General features: G+C 48.0%; 2 protein-coding genes across 5 annotated transcripts in view; one reads left to right on the top strand and one right to left on the bottom strand.

Moving 5' to 3' along the window:
• Window positions 1–27,592, top strand: part of Ift81 (intraflagellar transport 81) — a 206,187-nt gene that overhangs the window by 20,190 nt on the left and 158,405 nt on the right. The gene's annotated exons all lie outside the window — the stretch shown is intronic.
• P2rx7 (purinergic receptor P2X 7) overlaps window positions 1,748–27,592 on the bottom strand; it is a 39,118-nt gene continuing 13,273 nt past the window's right edge. For all 4 annotated transcript variants that reach the window (XM_052755339.1, XM_052755342.1, XM_052755340.1 and 1 more), the window contains 10 exons: window positions 24,640–24,712; window positions 22,899–23,004; window positions 21,222–21,302; window positions 20,413–20,542; window positions 19,549–19,685; window positions 13,451–13,541; window positions 11,870–11,935; window positions 11,482–11,631; window positions 8,783–8,884; window positions 1,748–5,407 (listed from right to left, as the gene is read on the bottom strand). In XM_052755339.1, the coding sequence (XP_052611299.1) occupies window positions 4,910–5,407; window positions 8,783–8,884; window positions 11,482–11,631; window positions 11,870–11,935; window positions 13,451–13,541; window positions 19,549–19,685; window positions 20,413–20,542; window positions 21,222–21,302; window positions 22,899–23,004; window positions 24,640–24,712 (1,434 nt within the window). In that variant the 3' untranslated portion in view covers window positions 1,748–4,909. The remainder of the gene's footprint in view (window positions 5,408–8,782; window positions 8,885–11,481; window positions 11,632–11,869; window positions 11,936–13,450; window positions 13,542–19,548; window positions 19,686–20,412; window positions 20,543–21,221; window positions 21,303–22,898; window positions 23,005–24,639; window positions 24,713–27,592) is intronic.

Genomic DNA, 27,592 nt, shown 5'->3' with positions numbered 1-27,592 from the left:
GCTTATTTGGCTTACACATCCAGGTTGTGATCCGTCAAAAAGGAATGTCAGAGAAGAAACCTGAGCAGAAACCACAGAGGAACACTGCCCACTGACTTCTTATGTGGCTCACACATTCACAGGTGCATGCTTAGTTAACTTTCTTGTACAGCCCGGGACCACCTGCCTAGGGATTGTGCTGCCCACAGTGGCCAATTAGTAACCCAGACAATCCCCAAAGACATCCCCACAAACCAGTCTGATCTAGTCCGTTCCTAGACTGAGGCCTTCCTCTCAGGTGACTTTATGTCAGCTTGACAGTGGGTGCTTCACTAGAACAAGGTCCCAATACTGAGGGAGAATGAGATCGGCTTATCTGTCCAATTCCATCAGTGAGCAGGAAGTAGAGCTGATCTGTTGGACGAGGAAAGGTGTCTAACCAGATCTTTCCAAGGAGGTGCTGAGGAGGACCAGTGGTCAGGTCCTTCTCAGGTACCTGACTTCCACCTTTGACCTTGTGACACAATGTCATCACCTATAAAATCCGCTCTTGAGGACCATGTGATGGAATTACAATAAATAAAACCTCCAAACCCTCACTGTTTGAAGTAGGTTTACCGTTTGGTGTAGGACCACACTCAGAGCTGTTCTGGGGCACAGAGAGGCCATGGCACTGTTGCAGACCGTCCATCACAGGAACTCGTGGGTGGGTTCTGATGACTCCATTTCGCCATGTCTGTCCCTGGCCTGACACTCAGCACACCAGAGCTGTTCTTCCTTCCCTCTCACTGCCTGTCTTTCTGTGACTCTCTGAGAGGAGGAAGGTAAGGGGGGAAAAAGTTTCATAGTAGAAAGGGTTGAAACTTAAAACCATACCTACCATCATCCGTATTTTCTACGTAGGGATTTTTTTTCTTTTTCAGTACTAAGTCTCGAACCTGGGGCCACATACACACAAGACAAGTTTACCAGTGAGGTCTAGCCTCAGCTTCAGAATGACCCTTTATTTTTATTTATTTATTTATTTATTTATTTATTTATTTACTTACTTATTTATTTATTTATTTGTGTGTGTGTGTGTGTGTGTGTGTGTGTGTGTGTGTGTGTGTGTGTGTGTGTTGAGATAGGGTTTCACTATATCCCCCTGGCTGCTCCGGCATTTTCTATGTAGACCAGGCTGGCCTCAAACTCAGAGATCGGCCTGCCTCATCAGTCTCTAACTGCTGGAAGCTGTGTGCCACCATGCCTGGCTTGGTGACTTTTTAAATATTAAATGTGATCTTACCAGACTCCTGATTAAAACCCTTCATGGCTACCTGTCTACTGATTTCAACATAAGGACATACTCTTTACCAGATCTGTGACAACCCCCCACCCCACCTGCCTACCTCCTGACTCCCCTCCCATGCAGGACACATGTTGTAAGCACTACCTGGAATGTTCTACCCTGCCCCCTTTAGAATTCTAGTTAACTAAGAGTGTCTCTGCATTTTTTAGCTCAGTTGTTCCTTCCCCAAGTAGAACTCCTCTGATCTCTGCACATAGGTCAGATTCTCCTGTTAAAGGACCTCAGGGCATCACTTGTCTTCTTCAGCATGATATATACCACAGGTTGCAAGTTTTCATTGTTCAAATCATTTGATCCCTGTCTATGCTCATATATCGCCTTGGAAGGAATAACCTCATCTACTGGGGAAATGAATGAATTCATTGAGACTCTGGATTCTTCTGGAGAAAAAAAAGGAATCAAAGAGAAGACTTAAATAAATGAATTTAAATCCATTTTTATTATTAAAATAGTTAAGAAAACTTACATTGCCAACCTGAAATTAGGAAATGTTTAGAAGATGGTTCCCATTAAAGGGAGAAGTGAATCCACCCTGAGTGCTGCATGAAGTTAGGAAGCGTCTCACTCCCTTCTGACTGAGGAAGCCATGAATACTGGGTAATGGACAGATCAGAATGCGGCTAACAGCAAGGAACTGGATCCTGCACACTGGGCTGCTCATGGCCCGGACCGTGGCAATACCCACACAAGAAGGATGCACGTACCACTGCAGCTGCAGAATAGCATGTCACCCTCACTACAGTACCAGCGACCAAGGCAAAAGAAAACACTAGAAGGATCCAGTGATCATTCACTATCTGAGGTCTCAACAAGGTAATGTAAGCACACTAGGAAGGAGGCATCGAGATGAAGGTATGAAGATTCTGAGGCCACAGGACGGGAAGCCTGTAGCTCTTACATAGAATCCTTAGGCTAAAAAGTTCAACTCTGAGGTCAAATACAGCCCACTTTAAAAAAAAAAAAATCTCCAGACGGGCAGTGGTGGTGCACGCCTTTAATCCCAGTACTCGGGAGGCAGAGGCAGGCTGATCTCTGTGAGTTTGAGGCCAGCCTGGTCTACAGAGTGAGATCCAGGACAGGCTCCAAAACTACACAGAGAAACCCTGTCTTGAAAAAAAAGTCTCCAAAAAGATAGGAAAAAATAAAAATCAAAGTTGGTGCAACTAGTGTGATTCCTGAGTTTAAAACTAGATAAAACTCTGGGCTTAAAATAATAGGTTTTATCCGTGCTGAGAAGTCTCTGTTTTTAAAAATTACATCATGTACTGGGGGTGGCCAGTGTTTGCGTGTGGAAGTCAGAGGATGCCTTGGGGAGTCGGTTCTCTCTTCCCATCACGTGGGTCAGGCCAGGCCATCCAGCTTGTCAGCAAGCACCTTTTTCATTAAGCCATCTCGGCCCCACCCTTTCAATCTATAGTTATCGCTTCTGGCTCTTAAAAGTCTCAAAATGGCAAGTCTCAGAGTAGATCATCAGTCACAGTATCTCATAATACTCACAGTCTCTATTCCACGGAAGAGTCTTTTAGAAACAAGCAGCCATGTCTAATGAAAAAACCGTAAAAAAGAAATCTTAAGGCAGGACCCCCACACCTGTGACTGGCCACTCTTATGTGCTTAGCAGTTGCAGAAGACGGTGAAGGGTACTGGCTTTTTTGTTGTTGTTGTTGTTTTTGTTTTTTTTGTTTTTCGAGACAGGGTTTCTCTGTGTAGCTTTGCGCCTTTCCTGGGACTCGCTTGGTAGCCCAGGCTGGCCTCGAACTCACAGAGATCCGCCTGGCTCTGCCTCCCGAGTGCTGGGATTAAAGGCGTGTGCCACCACCGCCCGGCTGGCTTTTTCTTTAAAAATTAAATTATTTTATTTATTATCAGTGTGCATGTATGGTGTGTGTGTGTGTGTGTGTGTGTGTGTGTGTGTGTGTGTGTGTGTGTGTGTGACATGTGGAGGTCAGAGAACAACTTTTAGGAGTTGGTTCTCCACTTCCCCCACAGATTTCAGGGGTTGAACTCAGGTCATGAGAATGCACAGCAGGCCCTTTCACCCTCTGAACCAGCTCTTTATGTGGATGCTGTGATCCAAACTCAGGTCCTCTTGCTTGTGTAGAAAATGCCATTACCCTCTGAACCATCTCTCTAGCCCCTCTTCCCCCCCCTTTTTAATTTTTATGATTATGATAATTTTATTTTCTTAAAGACGTGGTTTTGAAGCTGGAGAGGTGGCTCAGTGGTTAAGAGCACTTGTTACTATTTCAGAGGACTCAGGTTCGGTTCCCAGCACCCACATGGTGGCTCACGACCATCTGCAACTCCAGTTCCAGGGGCTCCGACACCCTCTTCTGACCCCCACAGGCACCAGGCATGTGTGGTGCACAGACATACATGCAGGCAAAACACTCCACCTTCCTGCCTCGGCCTTCTGGGCACTGGGATTGCTCTGCACCTGGCAGGTTGGGCTGCCTTTTAAAGTAGCGCTCAGATTGCCTCCACACTCGTTGGCTGTAAAGTCCAGGCTGTTAAAGGCACAGAGGTGGCTTTTACCAGTTTCTGACAATAGTCACTTAGAACCATAGGCTAGCAATGAGGATCAGACTCTATCTTGTATACGTTAGATGTCATGGCTTCTAGGCTGGGTTAACGAGTCCTCTTATAACTACCCAACAGAGTGTTACATTTTGCGGTGACCCCAGGCCTCCATGTCCACCTCTTGTCCCAGTTACCTATTGCTGTGTGCCAGTCCCCTTCCCCCAAATGTAATGACTTAAGACAGGAGGGCAGACCTCTGGGTGGACTGGGCAGTTCAAGCTTGGCCTGACTCCTGCAGTTCCAGTCACATGTTAGTAGGGGCTAGAATCACCCAAGGCAGCCTCTCTCCCTGTGTGGTGACTGCGCTTCAAGGCAATGAGCTGGCAGCAGATTGGGTACTTCTCCATGGGGCTGCTCCGGCTTCCTCACAACAGAGAAGCCTCCTAGAGTCAGACTCTGAACTTGGGCTGGCTTCCCCTCAGCCAGAGTTCCAAGGCCAGGAAGTGGACGCTGTTAGCCTCTTAAAAGAAGGTCCCGAAATAGATGCAATGTCACATCCACTACTGGATGAAGCCATCAGAGCTGCCCACAATGGGGAGGGGAAAACAATGTTTTTGGGTCTTGAGGGTCGTGGGGGTGGGTGTCAAAGAATCCGTGGCCATCTTTAATCTCTCAGGGCATTCTCAAATGCCAAAGGTTTAGTTTTTAGGGTTGGACCTTTGCATCCATGGAGCTATGTAAACATTTATAAGAGATCGCCTACGCCATCTCAATCTGTTCTCAAGCTAATCAGAGAAAGTAGGCTGGGAAATGAGGACCCTGTGTACACATTCAGGGTTGAGGGTGGCACAGCAGCCAGGCTCGGACTCCAGGCTCAGATCTGCATCTGGTTCTCATTCATGTGGCGAGGGCTCGTGCGCCTGTGGGTTGGTCTAATCAGGTCTTCAACACACCACGAGCGTACAAGAGAGGAAAGCTAAGTTCCCTTTGTCTGAAAACATGGCTCTAGGTCTTTACGAGAGAAGCTGCACGAGGAGCCACCATAATGTGCCAGCTCTACTGTCAGTAGGGACACTTGAAGCCACTGTACTGCCCCTCCGTCTTGGGGAACGCCTTCCGGATCCGCCAGCGACAGCAGCTGGGCAGGATGGCGAAGTCAGCCATGTCCTGGGAGCCGAAGCGCCAGATGGCATAGCACCTGTACGCGCAGTGCCGCAGCCTGCGGTTGCTGACCTCTTCCTCCAGCACCAGCAAGGGCTCCTGGTAGAGCAGGAGGAGCTGCAGGGTTTGTCTGGACAGCACGAGCTTCCAGAAGAGCTCTGAGGTGGTGATGCAGGGTCCCCGCTTCCTCCGACAGCACAGCTCCTCCAGGGCCCTGCGATGCTCCGGCAGACGGGACGGGAGGCAGTTTCCACACTGGCACCAGCCTGGGCTGTCCCCGGACCTGGGGGCCACCTCTTCCCGAAGCAGCTGCATTTCCTCGGGTTGTCCAGGAACGGGAGGTGAGTCGTGGAGAGACAGGGACAGCCTAGACAGGTTCGTGATCTCCATCTGAGGCCTCTGAAAAAGTCAAGTTTCCAGACCCTTCAGCAACAGCAGCCCATTGGGATTTAGGTTCAGTAGCTGCATCAGCCTATGTGACCGCATGTACTATTACAGCGACTGGAACAGCTATCACCTTTTTATCTGTGTCGGGGTGGGGCAGCTGTTCTGCCACTGAGTCTGTTATGAACCTCTTGTAATGCAAATGCCTGTCTCTGCTTTACATATTTGGAAAATGAAATTCAGAAAAGCCAGGTATCAACGGGGACATGGCCTCTTGCCCTGGCTGCCTTCGGAGGGTGTCTCTCCTCCTGGGTGATTCTCCCATCACATCAAGACAGTGGACTGCCTTCTTCATGGGGCTGACCCCTCAGAAAGGATCTTACTAGGTAATGTTTCTTTGGTGACTGCTGTCTTCTAAGGGAGAGCAGGAACTATGTTCATTTGCTCCATATCCTTGGTGCCTGGGGCAGTGCCCAGTACACAGTATTTGTTGACTCGTTCCTAATATTGCCATGCCTGCCAGACTCTCTCCACTGGCATATCCATTTGTTATCTTCCTAAGTTGCCAGAATTGCCATGCCTAGTCTATGTGACATATGCCTTTACTCACTGCGTGAAGAGTATGTGAATGGTCACAGCAGCACTATTTATGAAAGGCTGAACAACCCTAGGATCCGCCAACTAGTGGGTGGATAAACAGAAGGTGACCTATCCAGGCAGTCTGTCTATCCACGAAGACTACTGAGCCATAAAACAGACTGAAACAGTGGCAGACCGAAACACCCAGAACATAGATGAGCCTTGAAGACACGATGCTAAGTGAAAGTGAGACATGAAGGATCACATAGTACATGACCTATCTTATGCAAATTTCTAAAGTAGACGGACCAATAGGAAGTAGTGGACTATTTAATGATGCAAAGATGTGTTGCATTCTTTTATGTTGCATTTGTTTAACTCTGTGAAGCTGTGTTACTTTGCCTGTCTAAAACACCTGATGGTCTAATAAAGAGCTGAACGGCCAATAACGAGGCAGGAGAAAGGACAGGTGGAGCTGGCCGGCAGAGAATAAATAGGAGAAATCTGGGAAAGGAGATCTAGGATGGAGGAAAGGAGGAAAGGAGGACAGGAGGACTCCAGGGGCCAGCCACCTAGCTACACAGCTAGCCACAGAGTAAGAAGTAAAGAAAGGTATACCGAAACAGAGAAAGATAAAAGCCCAGAGGCAAAAGGTAGATGGGATAATTTAAGAAAAGCTGGCTAGAAACAAGCCAAGCTAAGGCCAGGTATTCATAAGAAAGAATAAGCCTCCGTGTGTGTGTGTGTGTGTGTGTGTGTGTGTGTGTGTGTGTGTGTGTGTGCGCGCGCGCGCGCGCATGCATGTTTATTTGGGAGCTGGGTGGCAGGCTCCCAAAAAGTAAAAGAATAAAACAACCACAACACCCAGCCTTTGTAAATCAGTAAGTTCCAGCAGCTTGGAAAGCTGAGGATCATCCTTGGCAATTCACCAAGACTTTGTCCCAAAATAACATGGGGGTGTAGTACTCAGTAGTACTACATTTTCCCAAGATATTCAAGGACCTAGGTGCAAACCCCAGTATTCCCCAACTTAGACCAATCATTGAAATTCACCTCATAACAGGAAAAAGAAAATCTCACAGATTATTTAAAAAGAAGTAGAAAAATATTTTAAATTCCTTATCCATTCATGATTAAAAAAAAAAAAACAAAAAACCCTCACAAACTAAGCACAAAAGAGAAATTTCTTGAATCTGATACTACATTCTTAAAAGCTCACCAAAAACCTCTGGCAGAGAGTGAACTAGCCAAGCTGTCTGCTGAGACGGGAAATGAGGTCGAAGCCTGTGCTTCCTACACTGGTGTGGAAGCCCGCTGGGGCCCAGCCAGTGCTGGGACTGGCGGGAGGATTCTTCCCTGAATCCTCCAGGGAAACCAGTGCCCTGCGGAGACCTTTAACCTCAGCTGGTTAGCCTCCAGCCTGGAGTGTAAACCTGCTGTTGAAGCTGCCTAGTTTGTGGTCGCTGGTTATGGCCACAGGAAATCAATACATCTAGCAAAAGTGCCCAGCGGCCGGAACTGTGGGGAACACACATGGTCACAGCCACCTCGTAGCTGGCTGTTGGTGTCTTTTAACACAAAACATATGCTGGCCGTGACTCTCAGGTGATCGATCACCTGACAGAATGCCATATGTTTGCCATCATGGCATGATTGACATTTGCCCCCATACTAGTTCCCAAATGAACTTCCATGCTGAAAGGGGTAAATAAAATGAATGTTTACAAAGCAGAAATTATACAAAAATGAGCATGAACTATCACGGTATGCAATGTCAGATAACTCAATAAAATAATGGGTGATAGGAGTCAGACTTGCAACCGAGTGTGTTTTACGACAGGGTCTCACTGTGTTTCCCAGACTGGTCTGAACTCCTGGGTCCAAGCGATCTCCCTGCCTCAACCTCTCAAGTGCTGGAGTTACAGGTCTAGACAGCCGTACCCAGCTTGTACAGTTCTTTTTCACAATTCTAGAATCAAAACTAATCTTTAACCTGGGTGGTGGTAGCAGCGCACGCCTTTAATCCCAGCCCTCGGGATCCAGAAGCAGGTAGATCTCTATGAGTTCCAGGCCAACCTGGTCTCCATTGGAGTTCCAGTCCATCCAAGGCAGCACAGTGAGACCTTGTCTCAAAAGAACAACAAAAACCTAAATCCTAACCCTTAGATGCAGGATGAGGACTATTTTTTAAGAGAAGATGGCAATTCAGGAGAGGCATAAAAGGGACTTCTGGAATATTCAATCTCTTTCTGTCTTTCCTCCTCTGGATAAGTACTCTACTATTAAATCCCAGCACTTGAGAGGCAGAGGCAGGTGGATCTCTGTGAGTTCGAGGCCGGCCTCATCTACATAGTGAGTTCCAGCCCAGCCAGGGCTACACAGAGAAACCCTATCTCAAAAAACCAAAACCGAAACCAAAAAACAAACCAACAAAACCCCCAAACCCTACTATGAGCTATACAAAACATCTCATTTTATTAGATTTATTTGCGTGTGCGTTTATGTGTGTGTGTATGTGTGTGTGCACATGTACCACAGGAGATCAGAGGCTAACTTGCTGGAATTGGTTCTTTCCTTCCCCATGTGGGTCCCAGGGATCCAACTCAGGTCATCAGCTTTGGCAAGCAAGCACCCCCACCCTCTGAGCCACCCCACCAGCCCCAAAGCAACTCATTTTTCAGTCTGGGTGCTGGTTCCATGAATATGTTTACTTTGCTAAAATTCATCAACTGTGATTTATATAAATATCTCCAAGTGTTTATAATTAAGAGCAAAATCTCCTAAAAAAGAAGACTAAATGTTCTCACTTACTGGAACTTCCTGGCCTTTGACAACTTGCAGACTCTTCCCGAGTAGCTGCTGGTCCACCATGCGAATGTGGGGTTCGTCCACAAAGGACACATATTTTAATGTCTAGGAGAAGAAGGACAAAAGTCTGCTGTGGAGCCGGGCAGTGGTGGCGCACGCCTTTAATCCCAGCACTCGGGAGGCAGAGCCAGGCGGATCTCTGTGAATTTGAGGCCAGCCTGGTCTACAGAGTGAGATCCAGGACAGGCTCCAAAACTACATGGAGAAACCCTGTCTAAAAAAAAAAAAAAAAAAGTCTGCTGTGTACAGAAGTTACAAGAATCTCCTGTTCAGACGTATGTGAACCCATCTGCTAATCACACTGACCACACGACAAAGCAAGCTAGCCAGGACCTAAAGGGAAGTCAGACACGGAACCCCATGCACCCTAACTGGGAGAGCCATCCTGGCCACAGTCCAGCGAGGCCCCAGCACAGTGTAGTGGCCTGTGCTGAGTCTCCTGAGTTCAGTGTCCATGGGGGCAGTCTCTGGGAGGCTGTGGAGTTGTCCTTTATTTGTTTACATGTTTGTTAGATTTCACTCATCTGGGAGGGCCATGTTGAGCTTTAGTTCCAAATGTGAAATAATCTTCCTGTTCCCCTTCCTTCCTCCCTCCCCTTCTTTCTTCCTTCCTCCCTCCCTCCCTCCCTCCCTCCCTCCCTCCCTCCCTTCTCTCCCCTCTCCGTTCTTCTTCTCTCCTTATTTTCTTTTTTGAGTCAGGGTCTTATTCTCCAATCTGGACTAGCCTCAGATTCGACATCCTCCTGCCTCAGTCTACCTACTGCTGGGACTGCAGGCCAGCAGCACACACTGAGCTTGGCTGAACTTTCATTTCCATCACGAGCACAAAGACAATAGACAATAAACAATGAACTGCGCCTTTGGCTCCTGGGAGAGGGCAGTGATGTTCCCAGGGAAACAATGTAGCCCTCTTTGTGTTCAGGGAGCCAGCGGTTCCTCTGTGGGGAGCCTGAAAGTGAGTGGAGTAGACCTGCCTCACGAAGTCCAAAGTAGTAAAATCAAAACACTACAGGTGTGCCTACCCTCCTGCCTTAGGCTCTCTGTCAGAAGCCACCAGCAACCACTGCTGTCAACACTCTTGTGTGGGTCCAGGACACACATATGCATACATACATGTACATGTGTGAAATGTACATAGAGAGAATGCATAGAAGTAGATTGTGTGTGTAGTTGCCTTTTGAACCTATAAATGGTGATATCTAGTTCTTTTATTTACTTTTTTCCTCTCAACAAAACATCTTGGCTATTTGCTCAAGTTATCACCTATACCTAAGTGGTTAGAGCAGATTCTGAGGCCAGCTAGCCTCAGGCGGAATCCCAGCTCTACCGTAAACTGTCTCTATGACTCTGGACATAGTAGTATTTAAGCTCACTCTCTCCTCCCTCACCCATCTCTGTGAGTGTGTTGTGTTTTGTTTTGTTTGAGACAAGGTCTTATTCTGTAGCCTAGACTAGCCTTGAACTCAAGGCAATCCACCTGCCTTAGCATCCCCAGTGCCAGGATTATAGACATGAGGCTCCACATCCAACTTTCTGGGTTTATTTGTTATTGTTGTTGTTTCAGGTTGAACTGGAACTCATATTCTTCTTGCCTTAGCTTCCTGTGCAAGGGGATTACAGACATGTGTAACCATACCTGGTCCATCTACCTCATTTTAGTGAGTGGGGTGTGTGTGCATGCGTGCGTGCGTGTGTGTGTGTGTGTGTGTGTGTGTGTGTGTGTGTGTGTGTGTATGTAGCTAAAGGCTTTATTTTCTTTCTTGCTAATAACACTGACCCGAGTGATAACTAGTATTGTTTACTATGGATTTATCATGGCGTCTTTCACCATTCACCCAGTGGACATTTGGAAACATGTTGTTTCTTCCTATTATTTATTCGTTTATTTTGCAGTACTGGGGATCGAACCCAGGCCTCACACATGCTGAGCAAATGTTGTTATTACTGAACTATTCCTTTGCTATTAGTAATTTAACAAGCAGTATTAATAATTTAACAAAATTTAGTGACCATCCTAAACACTGTGTGCATCTGTGTAAAGGTTTCTCTAGAAAAGTATGGAAAAATGGAAAAACCAGGACAAAACACTCCCATTGAAATATTATTGGTCACTGCCTTATGATTTGTTCTTGGAGGCCATTGTACCATCTGGGGTCAGGGAGGGGCTGTACCTATTTAATAAATGACCAAATCTGGACCGGAACGTAAAAATTCATCTTCCCGACGGGCGGTGGTGGTGCACACCTTTAATCCTAGCACTCGGGAGGCAGAGGCAGGCGGATCTCTATGAATCCGAGGCCTGTCTGGGCTACAGAGTGAGTTCCAGGACAGGCACCAAAACTACACAGAGAAACCCTGTCTCGAAAAAAAAAAATTGTCTTCCCCATCTAAGTCGGTTCTCCATTTTTGCTTCTTTTCTTTCTCAAAACCGAAGGACTCATCAGAGAGACAGTTGTTTGGGGTTGTCAAGGAACCGACCCACTTAGGGACGAAACCGTGATTATGGCCTATTTTTTTTCCCCACACACTTTTTAGCCACCTAGAAGAATCTGTGTGTGTGTGTGTGTGTGTGTGTGTGTGTGTGTGTGTGTGTGTGTGTGTGTGTGTGTGTCGGGGGGATCTGACAGGGCAGCACGCCTTACCCGCTTCGGCTCCACCACCGATTCACACTTCTTCCTGTAGTAGTACTCGTTGACTGCACAAGGTTCGCAGCACGCACAATAGGGGTAAACGCTGGACCTGCAGAAGGCACTGGAGTAGGTGTTGATGAGCAAGTCAATGAACACAGTGGCCTGTGGAAAAGCAGACACCGCACCGGTGAGATGTCGTCCCCAGCCCAATCATGTCCTTCGGTGTTTTTGTGGCTGTTGTGTTTTCAAGCCTGCATCTCACCATAGTCACGGGCCTGGCCTCAAGTGCACAGAGATCTGCCTGCCTCTGTCTCCTGAGTGCTGGGGTTAAAGACGTCCGCCACCACCAACCCCCCAGCCTGAATCACTTTCTTAAAGGGTGGGGAAGAGAATCTCTTACCAAGCCAAAGTAGGACAGTGTGGATCCAATGTACACAACCAGCTGGATGATGTCAAATTTTCCTCCCTGAAACAGAGCGGGGAGCATTACTCAGCTGAACTCTTAAGTGGCGCCTTTTTTTTCTTGCTAACTTTCAGTTGCTGCATCTAGCATGCCCAGAAGCCTGCGATAGCATTGAGGCATGCACCCGAGTGCTCAACTGTCACAGAGACCGTGAGACATCATGCTTCCCCTTTCCGCCATCTAGAATGTTTTAGAGAGATGTGGTCGGTCCGTAAGGGGAGGACCTCTGAGATGAGGGTTGAAGCTCTCCCATAGTGTAGGATAACTGGGGGAGCAGACATGTCTACATCCATCTGCCTTTTTGTTTGTTTTTGGTTTTTTGAGACAGGTTTCTCTGTGTAGCCTTGGCTGTTCTGGAATTCAATCTTTAGACCAGGCTGGGCTTGAACTCACAGAGATCCACCTGCCTCTGCCTCCTGAGTGCTGGGATTAAGGGTGTGCGCCACCACCACCCAGCCCATCTGTTTTCTTGTTGGTCTCTTTAAGGTCTGCTCTCAGTGGCCTTTCCATTCACTTATTTTATGGATTCTTTTTTCTTCCTTCCTATTTATTTATTTTGAGACAGAGTCTTACTACGTAGCCTTTACTGGCCTGGAATTTGGTGTGTAGACCAGGCTGCCCCCAAACTCACGAGATCACGTGCCTCTGCCTTCAGAGTGCTGGGATTAAAAGTGTGCACCGCCACACCCAACTTTGCATATCATTGATTCTTTTGTTACAGTGTGGCATTAATCACATGCCGCCAAGCATGGTGTGCTTTACGTGGTGGAGATCAAACCCAGGCCTTCTTATCTTCCATAGGCACGCATTCCACCTGCTGAGCTATACCCCAGCTCAGTATCAGATGCGGTTTATTTATTGATTTAGTGTGTGCACTGTCTGTTCTATGTGCGTGCGTATGTGTACAGGTGTGCTTGCCCATGCAACCGTGTAGAAGAGGTTGATTTTGGAGTACCTTTCCTCAGCCTGTGTGATTGCTTTTGAGATGAGTTTCTCAGTGCATCTGGCTGGCCAGTGAGTCCCGGGAATCCTCCTGTCTCTCCCTCCAGTGTTGGGCTTACAGGCATGCACACACTGCCGTGCCTAGCCTTTTGCCTGGGTTCTGGGGGTCCGAACTCAGGTCCTCATGCCTGTCGGTAAACACTTTACCCTCTGAGCCATCTCTCCAGCTCCGCAGTAAAGTATTTGAAAAGCTGAATATTAGAGCTAGGTGTATTGGTGCACACCTATAATCCCAGCCCTTAGAAGGATGAGGCAGGAGGATTGGGAATTCAAGGCCAGCTGGCTACGGAGCAAAAGCCTGTCCCAGAAAAATAAAACAAAGGTTGGATATTTGGGTTTTCCCTCAGTCACATTTCATGGTCTTCAGATGGTTTGTTCATCAACAGAAGCCCCAATACATTTCTCCCTCGTCTCATTCCGCAAGTGAATTGCACAGAGCCAGCTACTGATTCCGGCCGCTAGCAGTCACTCCTCGCTACGTTCACAATTAGACAGCCACAGGAAAGAGAGACTTACGGTGCCGAAAACCAGGATGTCAAAACGGATCCCATAGGCTTTGATCAGTGTCCGCTTTTCCACGTTGTTTTCCTTGTAGTACTTGGCGTACCTACGGGAGAAGAGCAGCCACGTTTACAACACTCTGTCTGGAAGTGCTGCTGTCTTATGGGGAGAAAGAGCAAACCAGTAGCCAGTCCAGTCTTCCTCATTGGCTTTTGATGCCTGCACAGTTGGCAGAGGAAAGACTACTACAGTCCACCCCTCTGATTCCTCTCTGCCCAAAGAGTGACCCCAAGTTACCTCACCTGCTTCCATCATCCCTGAGTAACAGAAAATTGGCTTTTAGTTTCCTATTAAAACATCTAACATTTGCCAGGCGGTGGTGGTGCATGCCTTTAATCCCAGCACTCGGGTGGCAGAGCCAGGCGGATCTCTGTGAGTTCGAGGCCAGCCTGGTCTACAGAGTGAATTCTAGGACAGGCGCCAAAGCTACACAGACAAACAAACAAACAAAAATCCAACATTTAAGGCAATATAAAATCAACAATAAGCAAAGGAACTTTAAAGAGTAACTTCAGGCAATGTGTTTATTTCTCTCTTCTCTTTTTTTCTTTTTAGACAAGATCTCTCTCGATGTAGTCCTGGCTATCCTGGGACTCACTATGTAAACCAAGCTGGACTCAAACTCAGAGATCTGCTTGTCTGCAACTGCTGGTATTAAAGGTGAAGGCCACCATGCCAGACGTGTTTATTCCCTTCTCCCTTTCTTTTTCTTTTTCAAGACAGGGTTTCTCTGTGTAGCCCCAGCTGTCCTGGAACTCACTCTATAGACCAGGCTGGCCTTGAACTCAGAGATCTGCCTGCCTCTGCCTCCTGAGTGCTAACAGGCGTGGCTTCTCGAACAAAGCAGGGAAGGACAACGTGAGTCTCAGCTCTCTGTTGTCCACTGGGGGCAGCTCAAGGATCTGTCACAACTGTGCTTTCTTAGATTCTGCATGCATCTCTCTGCCAACCATTAGCCACAGAGCCGAACCAAAGGTCGGTCACCTTGTGGACAGCAGCCTGAAATTCATCTTTTGTGAGCCTGTGAAAGTCACGTTCCAAACCTTCAGGCCAATTCTGGATACCCTGCCACCACCTCCTCTGATTCTCAGATCTGGCCAGAATTTCTCTATTCTCAGGCACACAGGGGATTTAGCTCAGTGGTAGAGCGCTAGGCCCTGGGTTTGGTCCTCAGCCCCAGAAAAAAAATCATGAATGCCCTTGTAGCCCAGTGTCTGATGTCAGCTCTCAGCCCTCTCCCCAGCCTGCCTCACCTTTCCTCACAATGCGGGCCTCACCCTCCCCTTGCTCTGTCTCTGACCAAACTACTGCTTCTCTTGCAGCCTTGGGTGGGGTAGCCTGCTTCCATCCTCTGGGATATGTAGGCTTTAGGTTTAAGTCCAGTGACATTGACTTCTCCATGTTATCATACAACCACTTTTACGAAGTAACCTGGCACAAATCACAGCCACCCCAAACAGGTGCAACGGTTAAGTGTGTCTGTGTGTGTGTGTGTGTGTGTGTGTGTGTGTGTGTGTGTGTGTGTGTAAAACTTTATTTTTCATAAACAGGAAGACGTAAACCACAGATGTTTAGCAGGGTACGGAACTACACACCTGTTATCTTGGCACTTAGAAGGCTGAGGCAGGAGGATTGCCTTGAATTTAAGGACAGCCTGGGCTGCAGTAAATTCAAGGCTAGCTTGGACTATATGGTCAGACCCTGCCTCACAAAAGCAAAACAAAACTGCCCCCAAACAATGTGGTCCAGTGCAGCACAAGAGCACAAACCTCGTGAGGCTCTGGCACGAGTCTCTCTACCGTCTGTGAGTTGTTCTTACATAAAAACACGGATTTTCTTTCTGAGTCATTCACAGCCTATTTCCAGGTGTAGGAAGAGAAGGAAACAGATGCTCTGCCAGACTATCACCTGGAATAGTCCCGATCCTTTCTGTGAAAAGCCCTCAAATCCTGAGACTGAAGCCAGGCGGTGGTGGTGGCGCACGCCTTGAATCCCAGCACTCAGGAGGCAGAGGCAGTGTGGATCTCTGTGAGTTTGAGGCCAGCCTGGTCTACAGAGCGAGTTCAAAGACAGCCAGGAAAACCCTGTCTCGAAAAACCAAACCAATTAAACCAACCAAACAAGAAAAACAAAAACCCTGAGACTGAATCAGGCAGTCTCCGGCACTTCAGTGTTTGGTTTTAGCCCGAGGGGTTCCCATTGCCCTGACTCTGTTTCATTCCGAGACAGTTCTCCCCTTCCCGCTCTGTCGAATGATTCACTTTCTAACACACAAGGCGGCATGCATCAGTACTCCACGCTTGTGGTTGGTTTGCCTGGGAAAATTAGTTTTGTAAGTACTTGAATTTCTGCTTCTGGGCTCTTGCCATTGTAGATCATAATGGAGGGCAAGGATTATACGGGGAAACTATTCAAAAAGGGGGGCCTCTGGGCCTGAGTGCCGAAGAGGGGTTTCAGAAGGTCTGAACAGTTCTAGGAGTCTGTCTCAGTACAGGCAGGCAGGTGATGAGTCACTGAGGGACACTGGACAAGGATGCTTTTCTGCATGTAATGGATTAAATAGTGGACCCCAAAGACGACAGGTCCAAGTACTTAACCCCAGGCCAGCACAGTGAATGTGACCTTATTTGGAAACATAGTTCTGCAAATGTATATGAGCATCTCACGGTGAGCGTCCCCTGACTTCCTGGCAGTCCTACATCCCATGATTAGCAGGCATCCTTATAAGCTAAAGGGGATGGGAATTTAGACTGGAGGACCATAGTGAAGCCATTCGGGATGAAAGCAGCGATTGGCGTGGTTCAGCTATGAGGTGAGAGATTCCTGGAGCAGACAGAAGTGGGAGAGGTGAGAGAAGAAGACCCCCTCCCTAAGCCTTCAGAGAGAGCACGGCCCTCGGGTCTCAGACCTCCCGTCTCTATGAGAGAATCAATGTAGTAAGCATTCACTGTTCACGACAATCGCCTTAAGCCGTTTGTGGTAATCTGTTACAGTAGCCACAGGAAACTCATACTTATCCATACATGTTCTGGACCCGAGAAATGCATCTTATACCCCTGTATCACACATATAAATCAGTGAGGTTAGGGTTAAGCTTGCCAGAGGAGGACATTCTTGCGTCGTCTTTATTTTAGTGTGTGTTTGTGTGTGTGGAGACCGGGGGTCCGCACCGGGTATCTTTCTCCATCACTCCCTATCTTATTTTGTCAGACATGGTCTCTCCCTGAACCTGCTGCTCACTAGCTTGTCTGGACTGCCCAGCCAGCAAGTCCCAGGGATCCCTGTCTCTGCTTGCCCGGCATTGGGATTCTAGGCACACACCACTAGGCCTCGTTATATGGATGTTGGGAGCCGAGCTCATGTCCTCCTGGCTAACCCAGCAAGCTCCTTTCTGACCGAGCCGTCTCGCCAGCCCCCATAAATCTTTTTCTTGAGGACAAAGTTACATAATGTGAACTTTCTAACTTCCTGTAAAAAGAGAAAGCTATATTTCCCCAAATACCTCACAGAGCCTGTAATTTCCTTCTCTTTTGTGACGCCGTTTGAAAAGAGCTTGTTCTCTTGCCTATCAGATCTCCACAATTTATTTTTGGCCAAAGAGTTCTCCTGGTGCTCATTCAACAACAAATCTGCTAACGCTTTAGTCTAAAAAAATACTGACGTCATAACCCCTCCTGGCTTCTTGAGAGCTCAGTCCCACCAGGAGCGGATGTTCTTAGGTTCAGCTCAGAGAACGGGAGGACGCTGGCCAGTGTCTGCGTGGTACATTACCCTGCATGCTTTGGCTGAGTGCTAAATAAAAATGCCCAGGACAGTCAGGGGACCATTCTTCATGTCCTCTCTTTCTTGCTAATGGCCACAGCCTCTTCAGCACATCCCCCTGTTCAGTAAGGGTGATCAAAAAGTTACCTGAACTAAGAGCCTCTTCCTGAGCCAGGGATGAAACTCCACTGACCCAGAGGAGGCAAAAGGCCTCAGTCAGCTTGATGCTGAGTCAAGGGTCTTGAACTCGGATCTCCATAGGGGCCAGGCATAAAGGATTCAGGTCACAGAGAAGGACATAAAGAGCTTGGCCAATGGGAGTGGATGGGGCGGGGGTGAGGGGACTGTGGTTGGTATGTAAAGTAGAAAAAAATTGAAATAAAATTGAGGGAGACCAGCTCCCTCTTATTCCCCTAGGGTACTTCTGAGCAGGGAGAAAAGAGGAATTTGGAGATAGAAAGATATAGGTAGAGAGATAGACAGAAAATAGACAGGATAACCTTGGGAGGGCCTGGGTCCAAATCCACCAGCCCCTTCTGTCTCTACTAAAGGGCTTTTTAAAGAAATGCCAAGGGGTGGAGCAAAAGACCTCCCCCCAGCACAGCCTAGTGCAGACCATCCCAGACACCTGGTGACCACACACATGATCTATCCATCCCCTTATGAGGCACTGCTGTGTAAAGCAAGCTCAGATCTCACTAGAAAACCTTTGTGGGCTCCCAATAGAATGTAAAAAACAAAAAACAAAAACAGAAAAACAAAAGAAGGACATAAAGAAATGGTAAGGACAGTGTCAATGCAAAAGCTACGTGCTCTTTCTCCAGGGCCCACACCCAACTCCAGCCAGTGCTGTCCCTAGGGCATCTGGGCCCAGTGTTACTTAAACTTTATAAACTCTGCGTCAAGCACGTTAGCTTTTCAGGAAAAAGAGGAAGCCCGAGTCTTTGTGTAGACTATCACAAGGTTTAAAACATTCTACAAGTGCAAAGAAATAAATGGAGTCTCCAGGGGTGTCCAGTGCAGGTGTTTGCTAAGTCGGGGGTGAGGAGGTACTGTGATGCTCTGCACCATAGCAGGCACCCAGGTGAGGCCCCTGACCCAGGTTCCAGGATGGAGCTCTGAGGATAGGCATCTGTATCAGGCAGGGTTCAAATTCGAGTGAACATCAGAGCCCCATGGAGACTTGTGAAAATGTAGATCACAAACCCGCCTCTGTACAGTCTGAACCAGGAGGTCTAGGCCGGGCCCAGGAAGGTGCATTTTTGAGTCACCGTGTGATGCTGCTGCTGAGTGCTGTATTTTGAGAGTTGCTAGTCTAGATGGGATGTGAAAGGGATTCACAGATGTGACTTTGTTTCCCGGGTTTCCTCTCAGAGCCCAGGCTCCAGTCCTCCCTCTTAACTAGAAAAGGGAGCCATACCTGCAGGGCCCCCACCTCCTGCTTGGAGAGGCTTCCCTGGCCACATCTTCCCATCACATTATCTTGCTTGATTTTCTTCAGAGAACTTTACCGTCATTAGAAATGCCCTAGTTAGAGCTGTCTGTTGGTTCTATAGAGATATCATTTGCATGACTTATAATGCATAAGTCTCTGTTCAGTTTTTATCTTTTGTTTTTTTGTTTTGAGGCAAGGTTTCTCTAAATAGCTCTGGCTAGCTTGGGACTTGCTGTGTAGACCAGGCTGTCCTCAAACTCACAGAGATCCACCGGCCTGTGCTTCTGGCGTGCTGGGATTAAAGAAATACACCACCATGCCTAGTCATGGGTTTTGACAAATGAATACCTTGTGTTTGCATCCAAATTTCTTCAACTCAAAGTATTGCATTTTCTCAGAAAACCTTTTCCCAGCCCACAACCCACTATTCTGTCTTTTCTCACCAAAGACGAGTCTTGCCTACTTTCTAAAAAAGAAATTAGTGTGTGTGTGTGTGTGTGTGTGTGTGTGTGTGTGTGTGTACATGCACACTCATGGCCTACATATGGAGGTCAGAGGACAACTTGTGAGAGCCAGTTGTATCCTTCCACTATGTGTTCTGAGGATCAAACTCAGGTCTCTGTGCTTAGCAGCAAGCACCTTACCCACTGAGCCATTTCCTTGGACCTACAATTTTATCTTAGTGTGTTTTTAATTTGCATTTCCCCAATAACTAGTAGTGTTGATGAGCTGTAACGTTTTATTTGCTTACATTTTTGTCTATGTGCCCTTATTAGAATACAGTAGCAACCATGAGGTCGCAACCTTGTCTTTTCTGTTTGCTGACTCTGCCCATTGGCACATTTTATACTGGTACCTGAAGTTGTAGCCAGGGACCAAGGACTCATTGGTATACTTGTCATCCAGGCGGCGGAAGCTGTATTTGGGATAACAGTGATGGGACCAGCTGTCCAAGTTGCAGTCCCAGTAGATCTCAATGCCCATGATTCCTCCCTTGGGGGACAATCAACAAGAAAAGTCACTTAAGTCTGTTGGGTGGGGGTTATGCACCAGTAATATCACTGTTCTGCTTAGTAATATTATTTTGGGGAAGGTTTTCTCTCTGTGGGGAAAATGGTCATTAAAAGGTTTTAGTGCGCTGGGCGGTGGTGGCGCACGCCTTTCATCCCAGCTCTCGGGAGGCAGAGGCAGGCGGATGTCTGTGAGTTCGAGGCCAGCCTGGGCTACAGAGAGAAACCTCATCTCAAGAGAGAGAGAGAGAGAGAGAGAGAGAGAGAGAGAGAGAGAGAGAGAGAGAGAGAGAGAGATGGAGGAAGGGACTACCAACCAATAAATAAACACCAGGAGCACGGCTGGGAAGGTAAAGCAAACATGCATTCTCCCCTGGAGCCTCCAGAGGGAGTGTGCTGCTGTTGACACCTGAGCTCAGCTCAGATTCTGGTCTTCTACTCCAGGCACAGAAGAAAACATGTTATTTTTAACCGCGCATCAGTGGTGATTTGTTACCGCAACCACAGGAAAAATACACCAAGTAGCTCACTCAGGATTGTGGGAGTCCCTGAAGGAATGCAGGCGAAGCCCTTGGCACTGGGTATGGTTTACCAAATACAAACAAATGTGAGCCAGGATGTCAGCCTCTACCATCAGACACTGCCATTGGACATTTGACAACCTCTACCTCCCGACGCACGTACAACCACTGTGCAAAAACCCCACCAACCTGAACTGCCACCTCTGAAAAGTTCTCTCCTGCTTCCTGGAAGATGTCCCCGAGTCGGAAAATGGGACACTGAGGGTTCTGAGTCTTATGAAAGGTGCAAAGGATGCCCGTATCTGGCAAGATGTTTCTCCTGTGAAGAAATGCAAACGAACAGATGTTTTACCAACCATCTCTCTAAAGGGAAAACCGGTGCCTGCCAAGTAGCGCTTGCTGATTACCGGGGTGTAAATGCTCCCACCACCAACGGGACATTGTTGAACTTGACGTTGATCTACTACAAACAGATCCATCGCTCATTGGTGTGAGCTGTGTAGCAGCTCCCTTGTCTCCTGGGGACCCTTGTAGCATGTCCTCTTACATTGTGCTGGGAACAGTCTCTGTGACCAACAGCACATTGCAGAACTGGTTGGGTATCACTCCCAGAGACTGGGGTTTCTGTTTCAGTTACCTTGCCCATCTTGCTCTGGTGAAGCAGCTACCACATCCTAAGGAGACTCAAACAGTCCTTGGGTGAGAGGAGCATGGTGAGGAACGTAGCCCTGCTGCCTCAGGCACGTGGGTAAGGCTAGAAAAGGACTCAGCTCTGATCAAACCTAGAGCTAACAGAAGCTCTGACTGACAGCTCTGAAGAGAGCATGAGCCAGAACCACCCAGCAAAGACATTTCCGGATTCCCGATCCACAGATGGGAGAGAGAAAAAAAGCTCCTGTTAATTTTTAGGCTCCCTAAGTTTGGGATCATTTGTTCCACGGCCTTGGTAACTGATCCATACAAACTGACCCATACAGCCCGGCATTTGAGATGCTTACGTCGTATAGTTGTGCCCGGGGAAGTCAATGTTGTTCTTGATGAGTACAGTGAAGTTTTCAGCGCTCCTCAGGAGTGCAGGCCTGGGAGAGAAAAAACCAGGATCGGTGACCTCAGGGACAAAGCGTTCATGGGACCAGAGGGTTATGGCTTTGAGTGGAGAGAAATGAATAAAGCCACTTCCCAAAGTTCTCCATAAGGCCTGTAGCTCCTCCCAGAGGCCTTCTACCTTCTCAGGACCCCCATGGGAGTTACGGTGTCTGTCCAACGCTGATACAATTGCATGCTTGGCTGTTGTGCTCTGGGTAGCATTTAGTTCTGCACTGAGTTAGAGGAATCAGAATTCCAGGCCGCAGGAAGGCCACCTACCCACTAGCCAGACAGCCACTCACTAGCAAATAATTATGGTATGGAACGTGGAGCCGGGGCACTGGGGTATGGTGATAAACAAGACCATCAGCGGTTGATAATCTATGAAAGATGGAGACTGGCTGAAGGTTAAAATGCCGAGCAGTAGTGGCCCATGCCTTTAATCCCAACACTCGGGAGGCAGAGCCAGGCGGATCTCTGTGAGTTCGAGGCCAGCCTGGTCTACAGAGCGAGATCCAGGACAGGCTCCAAAACTACACAGAGAAACCCTGTGTTTGGGAAAAAAAAAAAAAAAAAAAAAAGAAAGAAAGAAGACATGAGTTATTAAATGCAGATCTCAGTGCCAGATGTGGGATACTTCCCTATGAGAAACTGTTGTGGGTGGAGGGGGCAGGGGTCCTGTGGCCATTGGTCCTGGTTGCTCATCATACGTAGCTGATAAGACTGTATTACTGAAGTCATAACACACTTTGGACATGGAGGAATCCAGCTGGAACTGACCTGGAGATTTCCTCCTTGCCTCCCTTCTCTCTCTCTCTCTCTCTCTCTCTCTCTCTCTCTCTCTCTCTCTCTCTCTCTCTCTCTGTGTGTGTGTGTGTGTGTGTGTATGTGTGTGATGCATGTGTATACAAGTGCGCAGGCCTCAGAATGCTCATTTGTGGAGGCCAGCAGTTGGTATCAGACATCTTCCTCCATCACTCTCTACCTTACGTTTTTTTGTTTGTTTGTTTTTTGTTTTTGTTTTGTTTTGTTTGTTTTTTCGAGACAGGGTTTCTCTGTGTAGCTTTGCGTCTTTCTTGGAACTCACTTTGGAGACCAGGCTGGCCTCGAACTCACAGAGATCCGCCTGGCTCTGCCTCCCGAGTGCTGGGATTAAAGGTGTGTGCCACCCCCGCCCGGCTTCCACCTTACCTTTTGAAGCAGTGTCTCTCACTGAACCTAGTTCTCACTGAACCTAGAGCTCATCCATTTGGTGAGCTAGACTGGCTGGCCAGCAGCCCCTGCCTGACTCTGCAGCCATCTGCTGCTACCCCTGGCTATTCACATCAGTACTTGGGATGCAAACCCAGCTCCCCAGGCTGGCTGGGCAGGCCCTCCACTCACTGAACCACCTCTGCAGCCCTGCTTCCTCATATTCTTTGTCATTTAATGAGCACGGATGGGTCAGAGCCAACCCTGCTCTTCCAGAGCAGCCATGATAGGCAGGGCCACCTAAGGGTGGTCCGGATCACAGCTACATGCCAGCTGGTTCAGGACTTCTATAACATGGCTGCCAGGGCCATTGTTTGTGCCCCCATCATGCGACTCACCGGGGGGCTTCTTTCCCCTCCTCAGTGGGACACCAGGCAAAGACTTCACAGGTCTTCTCCTTCTTGTTCTGATCATCGTAGGGTACACACTTGCCAGTCTGGATTCCTACAAGTTTTAAGGGGTTGAAGAACCACAGATGTGAATGTACCGGAAGAGGAATATCTCTGAGGGGCACCATGTACTCAGCCCACACAGACATGATGCTACACTCTTGTTTTTTTGTTTGTTTTGGTTTTTTGAGACAGGGTTTCTCTGTGTAGTTTGGTGCCTTTCTTGGAACTCACTCCTAGTATCCTAGTCTGGCTTCGAACTCACAGAGATCCGCGTGCCTCTGCCTCCCGGGTGCTGGGATTAAAGGCGTGCGCCACCATCGCTCGGCTCACTCTTTTTTTTTTTTTTTTAAATTTATTTATTTATTATGTATACAGTGTTCTGCCTGCATGTATGCCTGCAGGCCAGAAGAGGGCGCCAGATCTCATTACAGATGGTTGTGAGCCAACCATGTGGTTGCTGGGAATTGAACTCACGACCTCTGGAAGAGCAGCCAGTGCTCTTAACCGCTGAGCCATCTCTCCAGCCCTGATGCTACACTCTTAAACCCAAGCGGCCCCTCTTCCATGAACCCCACCCTCCTCACATATGCACTCCAAGCCAAACAGAACACTTGACAAGACATCTTTAGAAAGGCCCAGAGATAGCGCAGCGAGATGCTGGAGTTTTGTTTGTTAATTTTTTTTTTTTTTTCAGAACTGAGGACCGAACCCAGGGCCTTGCGCTTGCTAGGCAAGCACTCTACCACTGAGCTAAATCCCCAGCCCTTGTTTGTTAATTTTTGCAGGGAGAGATGCCTGAGAGAGTTCTGTATACAATGTATCCTATACATGGACTGAAGTATGGCTTCTCATGTGGCATCTGAGTGCCTCCAGGGGTACACAGCTCATCTGGGGATGTGTGAAGCCACATGATGAACTTGGGGAGCATCTTTCTGAAGTGTCAGGAAGGGAGAGAACTGATAAAAGGCCAGCCACATTACAATGATCTCCATGGCAACTCATGTACACATGTTGTGGAATGGACGGCAGCACTCAGGTACTTTTCTGTGAGCATGAGTGTGTACATTGTAACCACTGGTGGCTCTTACTTCCTTGTTTTGAGACAGGGTCTCTCTATTTAAGCTCCGGCAGGCCTGGAACTTGCTATGTAGACAAGGCTGGCCTTGAACGCACAGAGATCCACCTGCCTCTACCTCTGCCCCAGGAATGCTGGGATTAAAGACCTGTACGACCACACTAGAGTCTTAAGCCTTTTAAAGTTAAAACACTCGGCAATGTCTTTTCACAAGGTTGGGACTGTAGCTCAGTGGTAGCGTGCTTACCCAGCCTGCAAGAAGCCCTGGAAAGAAAAGAAAAAAAAAGAAAGCGGGATGGAGGAAAGGAAGGAAAAGTAAAATTAAAAAGCTAAACTCCCAGGTTTGGAGGTTCAAGTTCCTCTGCCCTTGGGGAAGTTCTCCAACAATTAGACCCTGAACCTACATCTCTCCCCGGGGCATTCAAGCCACGCTTACAGGCTTCAGCTGGTCTGTTGGGGACAAATCAGGGGACAGACAACTGACCTGTGATTTGGTGGAAGAAAAGGCAACTGAAAGCCGGAGGCTGAGGACTCGAAACTGGACATCAGGAATGTCACAGAGACGCCAGACCACCCCACCTCAGCAGTTCAGGGAAAGGCAGAGAAAAGTACCTTTGCTTTGCGGGTCCATCCACCCCTTGGTACAGTCCTTGTCAGAATGACACTGTGTACCTCGGCGGGGATACTGCAGGAAGGAGGGCAGGAGAACAGAGAGTGAGCATTGCCTCCCCAAGACCCCACAAACCCCTGCTCGCCACTGTTCACTACAGCACTGCGCCCAGTGGCCAGAAAGTGAAAACGGACAAAATCCATCGAGGTGTGACTGGACAAATTAAAGGTGGCTCATTCATAAGTGGAACGAGAGTGTGTGTGTGTGTGTGTGTGTGTGTGTGTGTGTGTGTGTGTGTGTGTAAGCCAGAGGTCAATGTCAAGTGTCTTTCTGTCACTCTCCACCTTATTTTTTGAGACAAGGTCTCCCACTCAGACTGTAGCTCACCGATTTGGCTGGGCTGGCTAGCTTTCCATCAAGCCCCGGGGATCCACCTGTCTGCTCATCTAGCACTAGGATCATAAATGAATACAGCTACAACCAGCTTTTTCCATGGATGCCAGGAATCGAACTCAGATCCTCATGTGTGAATGGCAAGTACTTTAGTGACTGGCCCATTTTTCCAGCCCCACACGTGGAGTCTTGTTCAGCCAGGTCCTGGCACGTGCTACATCATGGACTGACTTCAAAACAGGATGCCGTGTGAAAGGGGCCAGACACAGGCGGTGCCACATCCTGTATGGGTCTGTGTATAGAAAATGTCCTGGATAGCCAAATCCACAGAGGGAGAGCAGACGGGCTGTCAATGGCTCTGGAGACGGGGAAGAGATTGGTCACTAATGGGGACAATTTGTTTGGGGAGTCAAAGTTTTCTGGGGAGGGGGTGTGGAAAATTTTCTGGAATTAGGTAATTATGGTGATGGTTTACATGATGTTGAAAAAAAAATCCCAAATTGTATACTTGGAAGTCATAGGTTTTTAAAGTGTATGAATTATATCTCAAAAATAAAAAATGTAAACAGTAGATGTCAGGGCAGCCAGGAGGCACTTTCAGGGATGGCCTTTGGGGTAGAGAGCAGGTGGCGAGGTTGAGGTTGTAGTGGCCCTGCCGCCACAGGACTGAGAAGCTGACAGGTACCAAGGTGCAGCAGACCATGTGGGAAGAAAGGACATTGCCAGCACCCTCCTGGCCGGAGAAGATGGGTCGGCTATGTCTGGGGCTGAAGGATGGAGTAGTGGAAGAGAAAAGAGAAGGTTTAGTGTATGTCTGACTTCATGCAGCAGGTCCAATGGCCAGTCTCGGGAAAGACAGAGCAAACACAGGTGTGGAATAGCCTCTACTCATGGTCATCTGGACATTTGGTTGTTTTTTGTTTGTTGGTTTGTTTTTTGAGACAGGGTTTCTCTGTGTAGCCCTGGCTGTCCTGGAACTCACTCTGTAGACCAGACTGGCCTCGAACTCACAGAGACCTGCCTACCTCTGCCTCCCCAGTGCTGGGATTGAAGGCGTGCACCACTACTGCCCAGCTCATTTGTTTCTTTTTATAAGATCAGGGCAAGGATCTAGGTCTTGAGTCCAGGTACTCCTGTGTTCTGTGAGAGCAGCTTCCTCTGTGGGTTGTGTTACCTTGGCCAAGTCATTTCACTTCCTCTAGACTGTGTTCGACTCATCTGTTAGAGGAGGGTAAAGTGCTTTGACTTGCATGGATGCTCTGACGATGGAAGTAATTTTGGAAAGAGGGCTTAGCATGTAGTCCTTGCTCAATGAATAGTTCCCAGTTTTCAGACTCATTTCTCTTTACTGCCTGGATTGCTTTCTTTCTGTGGCCCACCAGGTCCCTGGGTTCTCCTCTTGGTAATCCCTAAATTCTACTATGAACCTTTGACCTGCAAAGCCTCGGTCACATCTCTACAGCCTAACTATCTGCCCGACTCATAACAGATCTTGATCATCGTAGTGGGAATGAATGAATGAATGAATGAATGAGTGAGTGAGTGAATAAATGATTATATACTATGGCTTTGGGCAGCTGTGATTTTCATTATCAACTATAAGGGACTCCTGAGAAAGAAGATAAACCAATTCTATTTTTGTCTGTAAAAGAAACTCTAACAACATTAGTTTTGTGTTTGTTGCATGGGTTGGAGAGGGTCTCGGTCACTCTCCTGACCGATAGATGAAGTGTTTCCCTCCCTTTGGAGCTGGGCCTGTGTGTGATCACAGAACTAACTCGGTGCCAGCTCCAGGCTTAGACCTTCCTCTGCGCTTCTTGGCTCTGGGGTCGCTGAGCTGCAATTTGGAAAGTTGGCTACTCTTCTGGAGGAAGCAGAAAAACCCTAGAGAGTCCCCGGAAGTGAAGAGGTGCTCAGCACTTTGAGCTGCCAAATGATGCTTAAAGGCAGTGGCTTTGCAGCCACAGCTCTGTGAGAGACTAGCCAAACCAACAGAAAGCCAGTCACCCAGCTGAGCCCAGCCCACCACGGAACTGAGACTAAACCAAGCTGTGTGAACCCCTTCAGGTGCACAGGAGTTTGAAGAGCTGGAAGAAGCCATACACATTCAGGTGTACATTAGGGCTTGGCCGCATTTATTGAGATGACCAGAGATAGTGTGAATATTGACAAGCAAAGAGAGGAGGCGCATGTCCAGGTGGAATGACCCAGGCCAGACTGCAGGTCGGCTAAACTCCCCTCCCCAGAGTCATGTGGTTCCCTCCAGGCTGGCAGTACCCCTGTGGAGGGTGGCCTTGGGTTTCATCTGCTCTGGGTGATTATTTTTGTTCCACAAGCAGCACATTTTCTGAGGGCTTGCAGTGTACCACGAAATGTCTTAAGTGCTTTCTTGTGTAAAATAGGGCCTAGGAGTTACCCTCCTGAATTTGTGAGGCTCTGATGAAATGTGAAATAACACACATGCCTGGAATCATGTTGTTGTGAGCTGCACAGAGAGCCTGTGAAGGTAAGAGCAGGTGTTCACACAGGCCCCTAGACTAAGGAGAGCAAAGATCTCTTTCC

This window comes from Peromyscus californicus, unplaced genomic scaffold, assembly GCF_007827085.1.
Source record: "Peromyscus californicus insignis strain IS unplaced genomic scaffold, ASM782708v3 Scaffold_2__1_contigs__length_46816999, whole genome shotgun sequence".
Taxonomy (NCBI): domain Eukaryota; kingdom Metazoa; phylum Chordata; class Mammalia; order Rodentia; family Cricetidae; genus Peromyscus; species Peromyscus californicus.
This window is presented reverse-complemented; position numbering and strand designations above follow the sequence as displayed.